The sequence below is a fragment of the Prunus persica genome, chromosome G5, assembly GCF_000346465.2.
Source record: "Prunus persica cultivar Lovell chromosome G5, Prunus_persica_NCBIv2, whole genome shotgun sequence".
NCBI lineage: Eukaryota > Viridiplantae > Streptophyta > Magnoliopsida > Rosales > Rosaceae > Prunus > Prunus persica.
The window spans coordinates 11,420,982-11,433,062 of record NC_034013.1 but is presented as its reverse complement, the minus strand read 5'-3'; the positions used below and the strand labels follow the sequence as shown (position 1 = coordinate 11,433,062).

The 12,081-nt window shown below is 35.8% G+C and overlaps 2 protein-coding genes across 3 annotated transcripts; both read left to right on the top strand.

Annotated features, from left to right (window-relative positions):
• On the top strand, positions 722-1,663 carry LOC18776515. The gene has a single exon (XM_007211001.2). It carries the CDS (start codon positions 847-849, stop codon positions 1,480-1,482), a length of 636 nt encoding a protein of 211 aa, XP_007211063.1. The 5' UTR covers positions 722-846; the 3' UTR covers positions 1,483-1,663.
• LOC18776467 lies at positions 3,380-11,624 on the top strand. 2 transcript variants are annotated; one of them, XM_020563852.1, is made up of 2 exons: positions 3,380-4,053; positions 11,310-11,624. In XM_020563852.1, exons 1-2 carry the CDS (start codon positions 3,567-3,569, stop codon positions 11,429-11,431), a joined length of 609 nt encoding a protein of 202 aa, XP_020419441.1. In that variant the 5' UTR covers positions 3,380-3,566; the 3' UTR covers positions 11,432-11,624. The 2 variants fall into 2 exon arrangements, with proteins under 2 accessions (XP_020419441.1, XP_007209674.2); XM_007209612.2 differs by having other exon boundaries at positions 3,381-4,123; positions 11,380-11,624.

The window sequence follows — 12,081 nt, the reverse complement described above, 5'->3', positions numbered from 1 at the left end:
TTATCACTGTTATATTGCAACGTTTCATTATATATATTGAGAAATTATTAACTTATTAATAATTAAATTAAGTTCCTTAAATCCTTGGCTATATTGGATTAGTTAAGGACACTGCAACTTTCAAGCTTTCCAGCCGGCATTATTCCCTTTTGTTAGACTTTGATAATTCCTGCTTGTCTTAATTGTGGGATTCCAGGTTAAAAAAACAGATAAATATTTTAAAAACATCTTAAACCTGCCAATACGTTTTGACCAAACAAGCGATAGTATTTTATTAGATCAATTGAAAAAATACATAGAGAGCCATCAAGATTAGCAATCCGACGGACATGGATAAAGCTTTCCTAGTGCCAATACTATTCACAAGGTGATTAGCAAACTGTGTATAATAGATCCCACATCACGTTCTCACCTGTCACTGCCAGTGGGAGATTTGGTCAATTACAGACAGAGAGATTCGAAGCTTCTATTGATATTTATAATATTTCCATGATCTCATGACTCGTGAGAAAAGCCTAAAAGGTCCTCAGCTCCACCAAAGTCATTGTTCATCTATCTAGAAGCCAATAATTCCCACCTTCGGCTTTGTACGCGTTTGGTGTCTCAAATAAAATAAAAATCCTTCCCTTGAAATTTACATTTTCCTGGAACTTCATTCTATTCTGTCACTTAACTTAACGAAAATAGGCCAAGCTCCAAACACTATATATAACAAACCACTCTTCCTCCATTTCCACAAACACCTCCCTCAGCTTTCAAGTTTCATCCTAGAAAACAATACCCCACAAAGCAAAGCAGAGAAACTTTCTTTCCAATTTCATATCAGAAAACAAAAAACAAGTTAACATGGCAGAGAAAACCAACCCGGCCTATCCCTTGGCACCGTCAAATGGTTACACAAGAAGTGATGGAGAGTCTCAGCTGTCCGCTGATGAGCTGAAACGCAAGAAGAAAATCAAATTGGCCATCTATATTACTATTTTCGTTGTGTTTCAGATCATAGTTATCACCACAATGAGTCTCACTGTCATGAAAGTGAAAACCCCCAGGTTTAGGCTAGGCAACATCAATGTCGAAAGCTTCGTATCTGACTCGGCAGCGCCTTCATTCGACACGAAATTCACAACCCAAATCAAGATCAAGAACTCAGCCAACTGGGGTTCCTACAAGTTCAATGCTGCCAATATCACGTTTCAACACCAAGGCGCGACTCTGGCAGTAATTGATATCGCAAAGGGCAAGGCTGGATGGCTTTCGACCATAAAAAGAAATGCAGAGGTGAGTTTGAAGTCAAGTGCAATAAATGGTTCAAACTTTGGAAGTGAATTGAGAAGCGGGGTGTTGACGCTCAACAGCGTAGGAAGATTGAACGGAAAAGTTGCAATTATGTTCATCATGAAGAAGAAGAAGGCCGCCAACATGAACTGCACCATAGCTTTTGATGTGGCAGCCAAGAACGTCAAATCTTTACACTGCAAGTGAAAACACAGAAGCTATCTGTAAATTTTGCGATGCAGCTTGGCCATCTCTCTGTTATATGATGTGGATTTGAGACTGATCAAGTCTACTTCTTGGATTGTGTTTTTTTTTTCTTCTTTTTTTTTTTGTATGAGTGAGTGATAGTGTAATTTTATGAATAAATCGTTGCTATTATTTTCACTGGGACTCTGGTTTTTCTATTTCTACGACTATAATTCTTATCTCTTCATTCAAAAAGTTGCCCAACTTGAATACAGTTTAAATGTAGCCCAAGTGGAATAGAACAGTGTTGCATTAATTGAAGTCATTAATCATTAAACTTGATGCTTATCAAAAGCTTGAGTCTTGTCTAAAATTTTCATGCTGTCCATTATTGCAGAAATAGTTTTCTCACTGTAATCCGTGAGTCTTGAGTCACTGATTTGCCGTGACTAGTACAATAATTGGATAATGGGCTATTTGAAGTCACATGTGTGCACTCAGTGTGAAAATATATCAGTGGATATTGACCTTTTTTCAAGTCCAACTAATATTAATATTAGGGTTTAAGTTTTCCTTTTTATTTTTCTTTTCCGAAAATAGCTGAGACATGAGAATATGAACATAACTTGCAAAGAACGTATCACGTATAGTGCTTGTGAAAATTATTTTGTTTCAATAAACCATATTTGTTCACTGAACTTAACTGCTTACCAGTTGATGCGGTAGCGTAGGTTTCAGTTTTCTATTTGTTAGAAATAAATGACGCTAATCGTGAAATCAAATTTGTGTTCTTCACAGTCTGATTTGGGTTCTGAAGCTTGCATCAATCGAAGGGACAGAGTTGAGGGTTTGGACATTGATGTTGCCCAACCAGATTTTTGGGAACTGTCATGACAGTGAGTTAAAAAATGGTCATGACCATGATTTGAAACACAATAAACAATTTTGACGTTTCTTGATCACTTCTGGAGTAGCCATTGTGAATGCCTAGCTCTGCTGATTCTTCTCTGCCACATTTATTTTGCTAGAAAGTTTTCTGAAACAAAAATGTTATGCTTTTGCTCTGTCACTCACTAAAATGAATTGAGCAAGTGTATTAGGTGGTTGTTTGTAGGAATGCTGGCTTCTGCTTCTGCTTAGCCAAGTTGGCTTGAGCAGATCTGATCCCTACTCTACACCTGAGTTCGAATCTCCCTCCCTATTTAAATAAAATTGAAGTATAATATCCTTTGTATAAATAAAAAGAAAGGTCAAAATGTGAATGTGTGATCTTCAATTAAAATATGAAAATTGCAGATAGTTTAATATTGTGACTTGTGATGGAATATAGCTAGCTTTTTATATTTCTGCTATTCAATACTTTGTATCAGGTGCTAATGGAGGAGTTGTATACTTTGCTAACCACACACATTCAATCTTTATTTAATCATCTATATATATAAAGTAAAAGATAGAGAATGGTAAAACATTTAAAATACCAAAAAATACTCTTGGTTAATGCAAACATTAAGAATTGAAATTATTAATTAAATGAGGATAATATGGTAAATTCACATTTTTTTATATTAAAAAAAATATGATAATGGATCATATTTTTATGGAACACAACTACCCTTTATCTTTTTTAATTGTAAAATAAATTTAAATTTTTTTAAAAATAAAGTATTTTCTAAAATAAAAAACCAAAAGTTGCGAAAGTTTTAATAGTTCCCACATCACGTTCTTACCTGCCATTGGCAGATTTGGTCCATTGAATGCAACGGATAGAATTGAAGATTTCTCTGATAATTAATATGTTCAACTAAAATATCAAAGGGCTTAAAGGTCCTCACCAAAGTCATCCCTCCTCTAGAAAGTCAATAATCGCCACCTCCGCCTTTGGACGCGTCTTTGTTGTCGTCTGCAATAAAATTCTTCCCCTGAAACTCACAGCTTCCGGGAAACTCATCAATCCGAAGGCGATATATATAACACACAACTCTTCCTTCATTTCCACAAACAACTCCTTCAACTTCCAAGCTTTCATCCCACAAAACCAAACCTTCCAAACAGAGGCAGAGAAATTTTCTTTCTACTTTCATATCAGAAAACCAAAAGAAATTAACATGCCAGAGCAAAACTACCCCACCTATCCTTTAGGACAAGCAAATGGTCACACAAGAAGAGATGGAGAGTCTCAGATGTCCGCTGATGAGCTGAAACGCAAGAAGAAAATCAAATTGGCCATCTATATTAGTATTTTCGTTGTGTTTCAGATCATAGTTATCACCACAATGAGTCTCACTGTCATGAAAGTTAAGACCCCAAAGTTCAGGCTAGGCGACATCAAAGTCCAAAGCTTGGAATCAACGCCTTCATTCGACTTGAAATTCACAACCCAAATCAGGATCAAGAACTCAGCCAACTGGGGTTCCTACAAGTTCAAAGCTGGAAATGTCACGTTTCAACACCAAGGCCAGACTGTGGGAGCAATTGATATCGCAAAGGGCAAGGTTGGATGGCTTTCGACCGTAAAAAGAAATGCGAATGTGAGTTTGAATTCAAATGCAATAACCGAATTGGGCAGCGGGGTCTTGACGCTCAATAGCGTTGGTAGATTGGAAGGAAAAGTTGCAATTATGTTCATAATGAAGAAGAAGAAGGCTACCAACATGAACTGCACCATAGCTTTTGATGTGACTGCCAAGACCCTCCAATCTTTACACTGCAAGTGAAGACACACAAGCTACTTCGGCGTCAGAGTGATGAAGACTATAGTTCTTGGATTTTTTTTTAAAATTCGTTGATATTTAGTTTGTCCCCGAGTGAGACTTGCATTTGTTGTACAACTACAGGGCTTCTCTGTTCTGTTTTAATTACTAGACTGCTTGTTATTCGTTTGAACTGTGCTTCCGTTTGATTTTTGCCAAATTTATTAGTACCGTCAATACATTGTAAAATTAAAAAAATCGAACCGAAATTCGGGAAAACAATTTGGTTTTAATTATAGAAAATCATCTCCATATCTAAACAAACATTTTGCAATACAATTTACCTTGGAGTTAAAAAACAGAGCCTCGTTGAAAATATAATTCTTTAGATCACCTCAATCAATTTTTTTTTATCAAAATTCTTTCCTCCAATTTTGGGACCAAAAGGGGGAAAAGTCAAAAGAGCAATCTCATGAGGACTCAGTTTACAATAGTGAGTCTATACAAATTACAAGATTAGAAAGCCTCTGCCTAAAAACATGAGGCTCATATGTGTTTTAAAGTAATTAGTTAGTTTTGTGCATTTTAATTCATTATTTGATCTTATAACCATTGATTTTAAAAGAAAAAAAAACAAACTTATAATTTGTGTTCACGCCAAAAATCTATTAACCCTTGTTTTTTTTTTTTTCCATCTTGATTTTGGAAAGAAAATGTGACTTACAAGTAGTGATTACATGATATGGTGCAATTCATCTCTGCAGATTTCTTCTTCTTCATCACAAACATTAATTCCACTTTCCCACTAAGCTTGGCTTGGCTGCTCAGAGTCAAAACCCCTGCTTTCAACTCATTGCTTGCCAAGAATACTGGAATTGCTTTCCGATGCCTTGGAATTTAAAATCACAGTGGCTCCAATTTTTTCAGTCAAACGCCACCGGGCCTTGCCCCTAGGAATGACAACCTGCCCTAGAGTCACACCCTAGTACTGAAATGAGAGGCTGCTACTATCATACTTGTAGGGGCCAAAATTGGTGTTCTTGACTCGAATTTGGGTTGTGAAGCTCATGTCAAAGGAAGGTGAGCCTGATTCATGGGGTATATTAGATCATGAGAGAATGATCAAAGGAAATTTGTCTCAATCAGGTTTGAAATTTAGATTACTTCTAGATGATCGCATGACTTTGAGGACTTTTCCTTGTTCTTTTCGTTCGTACAAGGTGACATCATCTTACGATATTTGTAGAACTTTCGACAATGTTTTGAAACAGGCAATAATATATTTTATTTTGTGAGAAAAACTTCAACGTACAATCCATCATCAGCTACACAAAGCCGTTCTCTGTAAAGAAAAAGGAAAACTCATTGCAAGAGAAAACGCGCCCAAGAATCCGTACGAGTCTTTTGTCAAAGTAATTCAATCTACAAAACAGAAAAACTTCAGAAAGGTTGTATGCACTACAAGCACAGCAAAAAGCACTTATGATCTACCCTGTGGAGGCACCAAATATTACCCGACTTTTTTTATATTGGAACTTGTATGAATCTAGACTCGATTCGATTCTCGTTTATTTATAACGAACAAACTATCATATCTTAAGCTATATCCACTGAAAACTAAAAGTTAGAAAAGTAGTTAGTTCCTCTAGACCGAGGTAAAATATGAATGAACAAAGTACAAAGTAATAAAGACTAACACCAAACCTACGATTGGTGCATATTTAGTAACAGAGTCATCTTGTTGACATTTTATCAAACACCTATGCCGTATTGCACCCGATATTGAAATATAAAACCACAAAGTCTTGTCCAAGTTCTAATTCTTACCTACAGTGAAGGCAACATGTGAATAGGGTTTAGAAACTACAACCAATTGGTAGGAACCCGTTTGGGCATGATATTAAGGTTGATAAGCTCATATGGTATGGATCTCGAGTCTCTGCATTTATAAATAGTACATTTATTAACATTTTATAAAATCTGGACCATTCAACTAATTAAATGCTTGTGAATGTGCCACATCGGCTACAATAAGTTCGTTTCCTTTTTAAAAAACTAATACTGCCAGTCCCTTCGACAGAAAAAACAAACAACAATCCATTTGACAATAAATTCTTTAGTTTCACCTACCGCTCTCTTGGTTCTTCCTCTGTGTATTTGTAATCTAATCTTCCTTTTTTTTTTGGGTCTTTTGGCTTCTTCTTCTACTTTAATTTGGAGCTTCAGCTTACAAGATTGATATAACAATTATTTTGTACATTTTTATTATCTTTCTCTTAGATTCTTGTTATGTTCTTAAGTGAGTTTAGTCCATTTTTACTTAGTTTTGCGTTTTACTAGGCTTGAAGAGTAAAGATGGAAAAACAAGCAAAAAGATCAATTTTGGGATTGAAATATAATGTGCAATCCTAGGTTCAGAATGTGCTGTGCAAAACAGTCAGCTTGACATAATATATACTGCACTTCCTCAGAGCGAACCATATGTTGAGCCTTATATTGTTGGAAAGATGCGGATGTTAGCTTTTTGTAGAATTTTACGGTTCATGATTCGGACGTGTGTGGAGGAGTTGTGGCCAATCCTTGCAAAATAATCCTTTTGAAGTCCAATCCTTGGAGTCCAATTTATGTTAATTGTATTTGGGAAGTGTCTACAAGGATGTGGAGTTATTTTCTAAGGTCTGATCCTATATTTAGTAGGATTTTGGATGTCAACTTATCAAAAGACAACTGAAGCTAAACTAGGAAAGCATAGTTACCAAGTCAAAAGAGGATTTGTTCCTTATTTAAAGAAGACCAGAAAATAGGGTTCTCTTATGCTGGAATTGAAGGAGAGTCAAAGAGCCGCTGCCATCGTCCAGTTCTCGAGCATGGTCACAATCCATAAGTTCTATTTTATGTTTTCTAGTTTTTCAATTATGTTTTGTTTGAGCATGAGTAACTAAATTATTCTCTAGGGCGAGGATGACGCCCGAGCATGGATAGTTATGATTTCTAATGTTATTTAATGGATTCTAAGTTTCTTTTTGATGAATGTTTAATCACTATTTTAATTGTTGCTATTTGTTTAAGTTCTTTGATTGATCACCTTAGGGCTTTGCATCTAGTAAATTAGAAGATGAATTTGAGGCAGAACTTGCAATGGTTTGCTTGGTTCTCTCGTTTTCTAGAACGTAATGAATCCAACTTGTTAAATTTATGCCTTAACCAGGATAGATTGCAGGATTGGGTATATGATCTTTGTCTGAACTAGAAAAGAATCTTACACTTAAGGAAAACTATGGTCTAAGTGCCTGAAAAGGACTTAGATACGGGAATTATCATCTAAAGAATCGAAAGAATCTGTTGAATACATTGAAGTCTAATTTGGATTGCTTGTGGTTGATTCCGAAACCCTAGACCTTCATCATTGTTTTTCAAACCTTAAAAATTCAAGCTTTTTATTCTCAATTGTTTTTATTAATTTCTTATTTGTTTCATAAACTTTCACAACAACAATCTCTATAAATTCACTTGCGTATCAATTAGATTTAATTTAGGTATTCGAATATTAGATTAATTTGGAATCCTCGTGGGAACGAAACTTGGACTTGTCAAACGCTATACTACATCATTCTTGCGCACTTGCAAGGACAAACCAAAGATGAGCCAAACAAGATGTAGTAGACTCATAATTGGTTCTGAGTTTTCAGAAAACTATGACAAGGAATTTCCTGTGCTAGGAGGCAATACAACCAATTGTTCTGAACAGCAAGTAGGCTATCCTAGTCCATCCCCTGCTCCCAAGTTCAGGTGTCGTACTACCAAGCCCATTCATCAATCAGAATAGCAATCAATTGGGTATTTTTCTTATCAATTTCAGATGATAGCTACAGCTTGCAATAACAATCAATTGAAATAGTGTATTTGGAATTTAAAATCTATTGATTGAAGCAGATTTCCAATAGTTATCAATTGAAGAAGCCAAAAGAAAAAAAGAAAAATCATATTACAAAGACACAAGAGGAAGAACCAAGAGAGCGGCAGGCGGATAAATGCACCATTTCTAAATGCTGTACATACCATTTCCTAGTGTGTGCACTAATTCTAATTCTACGTGCTATTAACGTGATGAATAAAATGCCCTAGACGAAACAGAATATTACCCAAAACCAAAACACAAGCCTTCCTTCTGTTTCCACAAGAAGCTCAGCAGAACCATCTGCATCTAGGAATATTCAATAATGTAAAAGATAGTTATAACTAGGGGTGGCAATTTCGGATACGACCCGATACACGACTCGAAACCCGCACGAGAAATTAGCGGGTTCAACCCGCACGATAAAAAAAAGGTCAATTTCGGGTCAACCCGTTCTGACCCGTTTAATAAACGGGTGGGTTTCGGGTCAACCCGCTAACCCGCTAACCCGCTAAAAAATAAAGACAAATTGAGACTTCAACACACACACAAGGGGTTTCGAACCCCTCCCATCCTCATTTTCTCAAACATCTTATCCACCATGCTACAACCAACTTTGTGATTTTATGGTATGACTTTTGATATTTATAATGTTTCTTTTTCTTTTGAGTTTTCCTTTCTTTTCCATCTCTCTCATCCTCTTTTTTTTTTCTTTTTTTTTCCTTCTTTCTTCTCCTCTCTCTTTTTTTTTTCCTCTCTTTTCCTTTCCTCTTCTCTCATTTTTTTTCTTTTTTTTTCTTTCTCTTTAGTTTTCTCTCATCTCTCTTTTTTCTTTCTTTCTTTCCTTCAATCTTCTCTCCTCTCTCTCTCTCTCTCTCTCTCTCTCTCTCTCTCTCTATTTTTTTTCTTTCTTTTCCTTCTCTCTTCTCTCCTCTCTCTATCTTTTTTCTTTCTTTCTTTTCCTTATATTTTCTCTACTCTCTCTGTTTTTTTTTAATTAAAATTTTTTCGGTTGTGAGTTTTGTAACATGTATGTTATTCTTTATGAACCCGTTACACGACTCGAAACCCGCACGATAAAAGACGACCCGAACCCGACACGACACGTTTATTAAATGGGTTGGGTTCGGGTTGAGCATTCTTGACACGTTTATTATCTCGACACGACACGAACCCGACACGACACGACCCATTGCCAGCCCTAGTTATAACTTATATTGAATGTACAAATTAAGAAACGAACTGAGGCCTCACCTCACCAATTACCAATTAATCAGCCCTTAATTCTCTTATATAATTGAAACAAAAACATTGGACATGTTGAAAGTATACATACGAAAATCGAAGCTTATGTATAGTAAACATCTCGCCTTCGTATATGGAAAGCACACATTGTACAACTTTACAACAAACACAAGCGTACGTAATGCAAAGCAAAATAAATAAATTCAAGAACATGTCTTGATCACTCCCAAATCAATTGTATGGCTCATATGGTACGAATCTCTAGCATTTGCATTGTAAAACTTGGACAGTTTTTGTGGACAAATTATATGCAATTAATGGTGAAGAAAAGGTTCTGTTTTTTCTGTTTATTCGCTCTGTAAAGTCCAAAATGGGTTAAGATAGAATGTTGGCTTGTGCTAAGCTTCCTGGTAATGCTTTAACGTATACTTAGTCTTTGACTTGTAGTCTTGTATTCTAGAATCAATACATAGATGGTCCAACAAGTCACTGTGACCTTACCCTACAAAGAAAAGTATTAGCTAATTTATAAAAGGTCAAAAGGATCCTTCTATTTGGACCCAACCAAATATCTCTTTTCTATCCACAAAATTTTGTGGGGTTGCCTTTTGCCCCCTAACAAAATTAAAAGCAAAAAAAAAAAAAGAAAGTCTCTAAATCAAAGACTTGTTCTCATAGCTCTAACTTGAGACTACCAGATTTGGAGTCAGCACAGCACCACTGGCGGCTATTGCCCCAAATAGAAAAAAGAGTCACCTATTGAAATAAAATAATTAGCCCCACAAATAGAACTAATTAGTAGCATATGTGAAGGTTTCAACTGAAATCTTGTAATACATATATGTTTTTGTTGTTTAAATTCAAATATTTAAAATGGGTTTTTCTTTAGATTTTATGTAGTGAGTTTGCCACAATTGTATTTAACTAAGTTATGCAGTTTTAAATTCGCCCTCCGTGCAAGTAAAATTCTGAGTCCGCTACTGATTAACACCTATCAACGGGGATACTGACGAGCAGTTTTAATCTTAAGGGTAAAATGGTAATTTCGAAAGTCGCTGTATGAGGAGATATTTATTGAGGCCAATGCAATAAAAGTACACTAACCTATGACTTTGACAGACTTAGAAATCCTTGTCTGGGTTGTGGTGCTGAGTATTCTTTCTCCGAAAATTCAGGTACTTGGTTTTTCTTTTCTCCGCATGTTAACATCGTGGAAGGGTCCATGCCCTTTGATATATAAATAAATAAATCATATAAATAATATAAATGGTAAATTAATCTTCTCGTCGTTGAGTACCAGAAGTCAATAAACTACAACTTAATTATCTGCGTGTTGTAGTGGTCCCAATTTCCAGCAAACTTACACCGTAGATATTACTCTAACCAAAGAGATTGCCTAAACATTATATATACCACACATCGCTCACCAATATTCCCACAACCAATACATTTTGCTCATCATTTCATACATACTTTTAACGAGAGAAAACAGAGGAAAAGCAGAGCACTTTTCTTTGCAGCACAAGAAATTAAGATGGCGGATAAAACCAACCAGACTTACCCTTCAGGATCAGCAAATACAGGTTACACAAGATCCGATGGAGAGTCTCAGCTGTCCTCTCATGAGCTGAAGCGCAAGAAGAGAATCAAATTGGCCATATATATTGCTATTTTTGTTGTGTTTCAGACCATAGTTATCACCATAATGAGTCTCACTGTGTTGAAAGTAAAGACCCCAAAGTTCAGGCTAGGCAACATCAGCGTTGAATCTGACGAGGCAACGTCTTTGAAATTCAAAACCCAAATCAAGATCAAGAACTCAGCCAACTGGGGTTCCTACAAGTTCAAAGCTTCCAATGTCACGTTTCAACACCAAGGCAAGATTGTGGGAGTACTTGATATCGAAAAGGGAAAGGTTGGATGGCTTTCGACCATAAAAAGAGATGCGGAGGTGAGTTTGAATTTAGATGCAATAAATGGTTCAAATCTTGGAAGCGAAGTGATGCTCAATAGCGTTGGTAGATTGGAAGGAAAAGTTGCAATTATGTTCATAATGAAGAAGAAGAAGGCTACCAACATGAACTGCACCATAGCTTTTCATGTGAATGAGCAGTCCGTCAGCCCTGTACACTGCAAGTGAAAACAGATCTAGATATAGTAATTTGTACTTGTTTTATGTTTCTGCAAATTTGAACTTCTGCTGTTTTTTATAAATAAAATTGTTTGGGTGTATATGCATACCAAAGTGTAATTTTGTAGTTATGCTTTTTTATTATATACAGATTGTTAGAGCAGTCTTTTATTTATTTTACGAAGAAGATTTGAACTGATTCTGTCTTAGCTTTTTCGCTGTAAACTTGAGTAATATAACGTTTGACAGATTGAAGATTCTTACCCAAATAGATAAATAACTAAAATAAAATGATATTAAAACGCCTAGTAATGGGAAGACCATAGAGATTGCAAAATTGTAGTCTTTGAAAGTAATGAAAACGTTAAATAAAGTGGTCAAAATTCCACGAAATTGGATCCAATCCCACGCTAACTCCGGTTGGCATTACAGATAAGACCTCTATAACTTGTCCCCTATGGACAAGTTGCAAGTTGTGCCTCTTGTTGGGGGTGGGGTATGATATTATTGTCTAATTAGTCCAACTCAAGTTGCCTTCTATATTACCAATAAATTCTTCGTTCGTCTAATGGTATTTCGATCAAAAAAACTTGTTATATTGTCCACTTGTGTGTACATATAAGTAATTTTGTTGACGAATATCTAATATGATATGTTTC

Coding starts and splice junctions, on each gene's coding strand:
- LOC18776515 (XM_007211001.2), top strand. CDS start 847: ATGGCAGAGAAAACCAACCCGGCCTATCCCTTGGCACCGTCAAATGGT.
- LOC18776467 (XM_020563852.1), top strand. CDS start 3,567: ATGCCAGAGCAAAACTACCCCACCTATCCTTTAGGACAAGCAAATGGT. Junction 4,054..11,309: donor CTTGACGCTCAATAGCGTTG/GTAGATTGGAAG, acceptor TCAATAGCGTTG/GTAGATTGGAAGGAAAAGTT.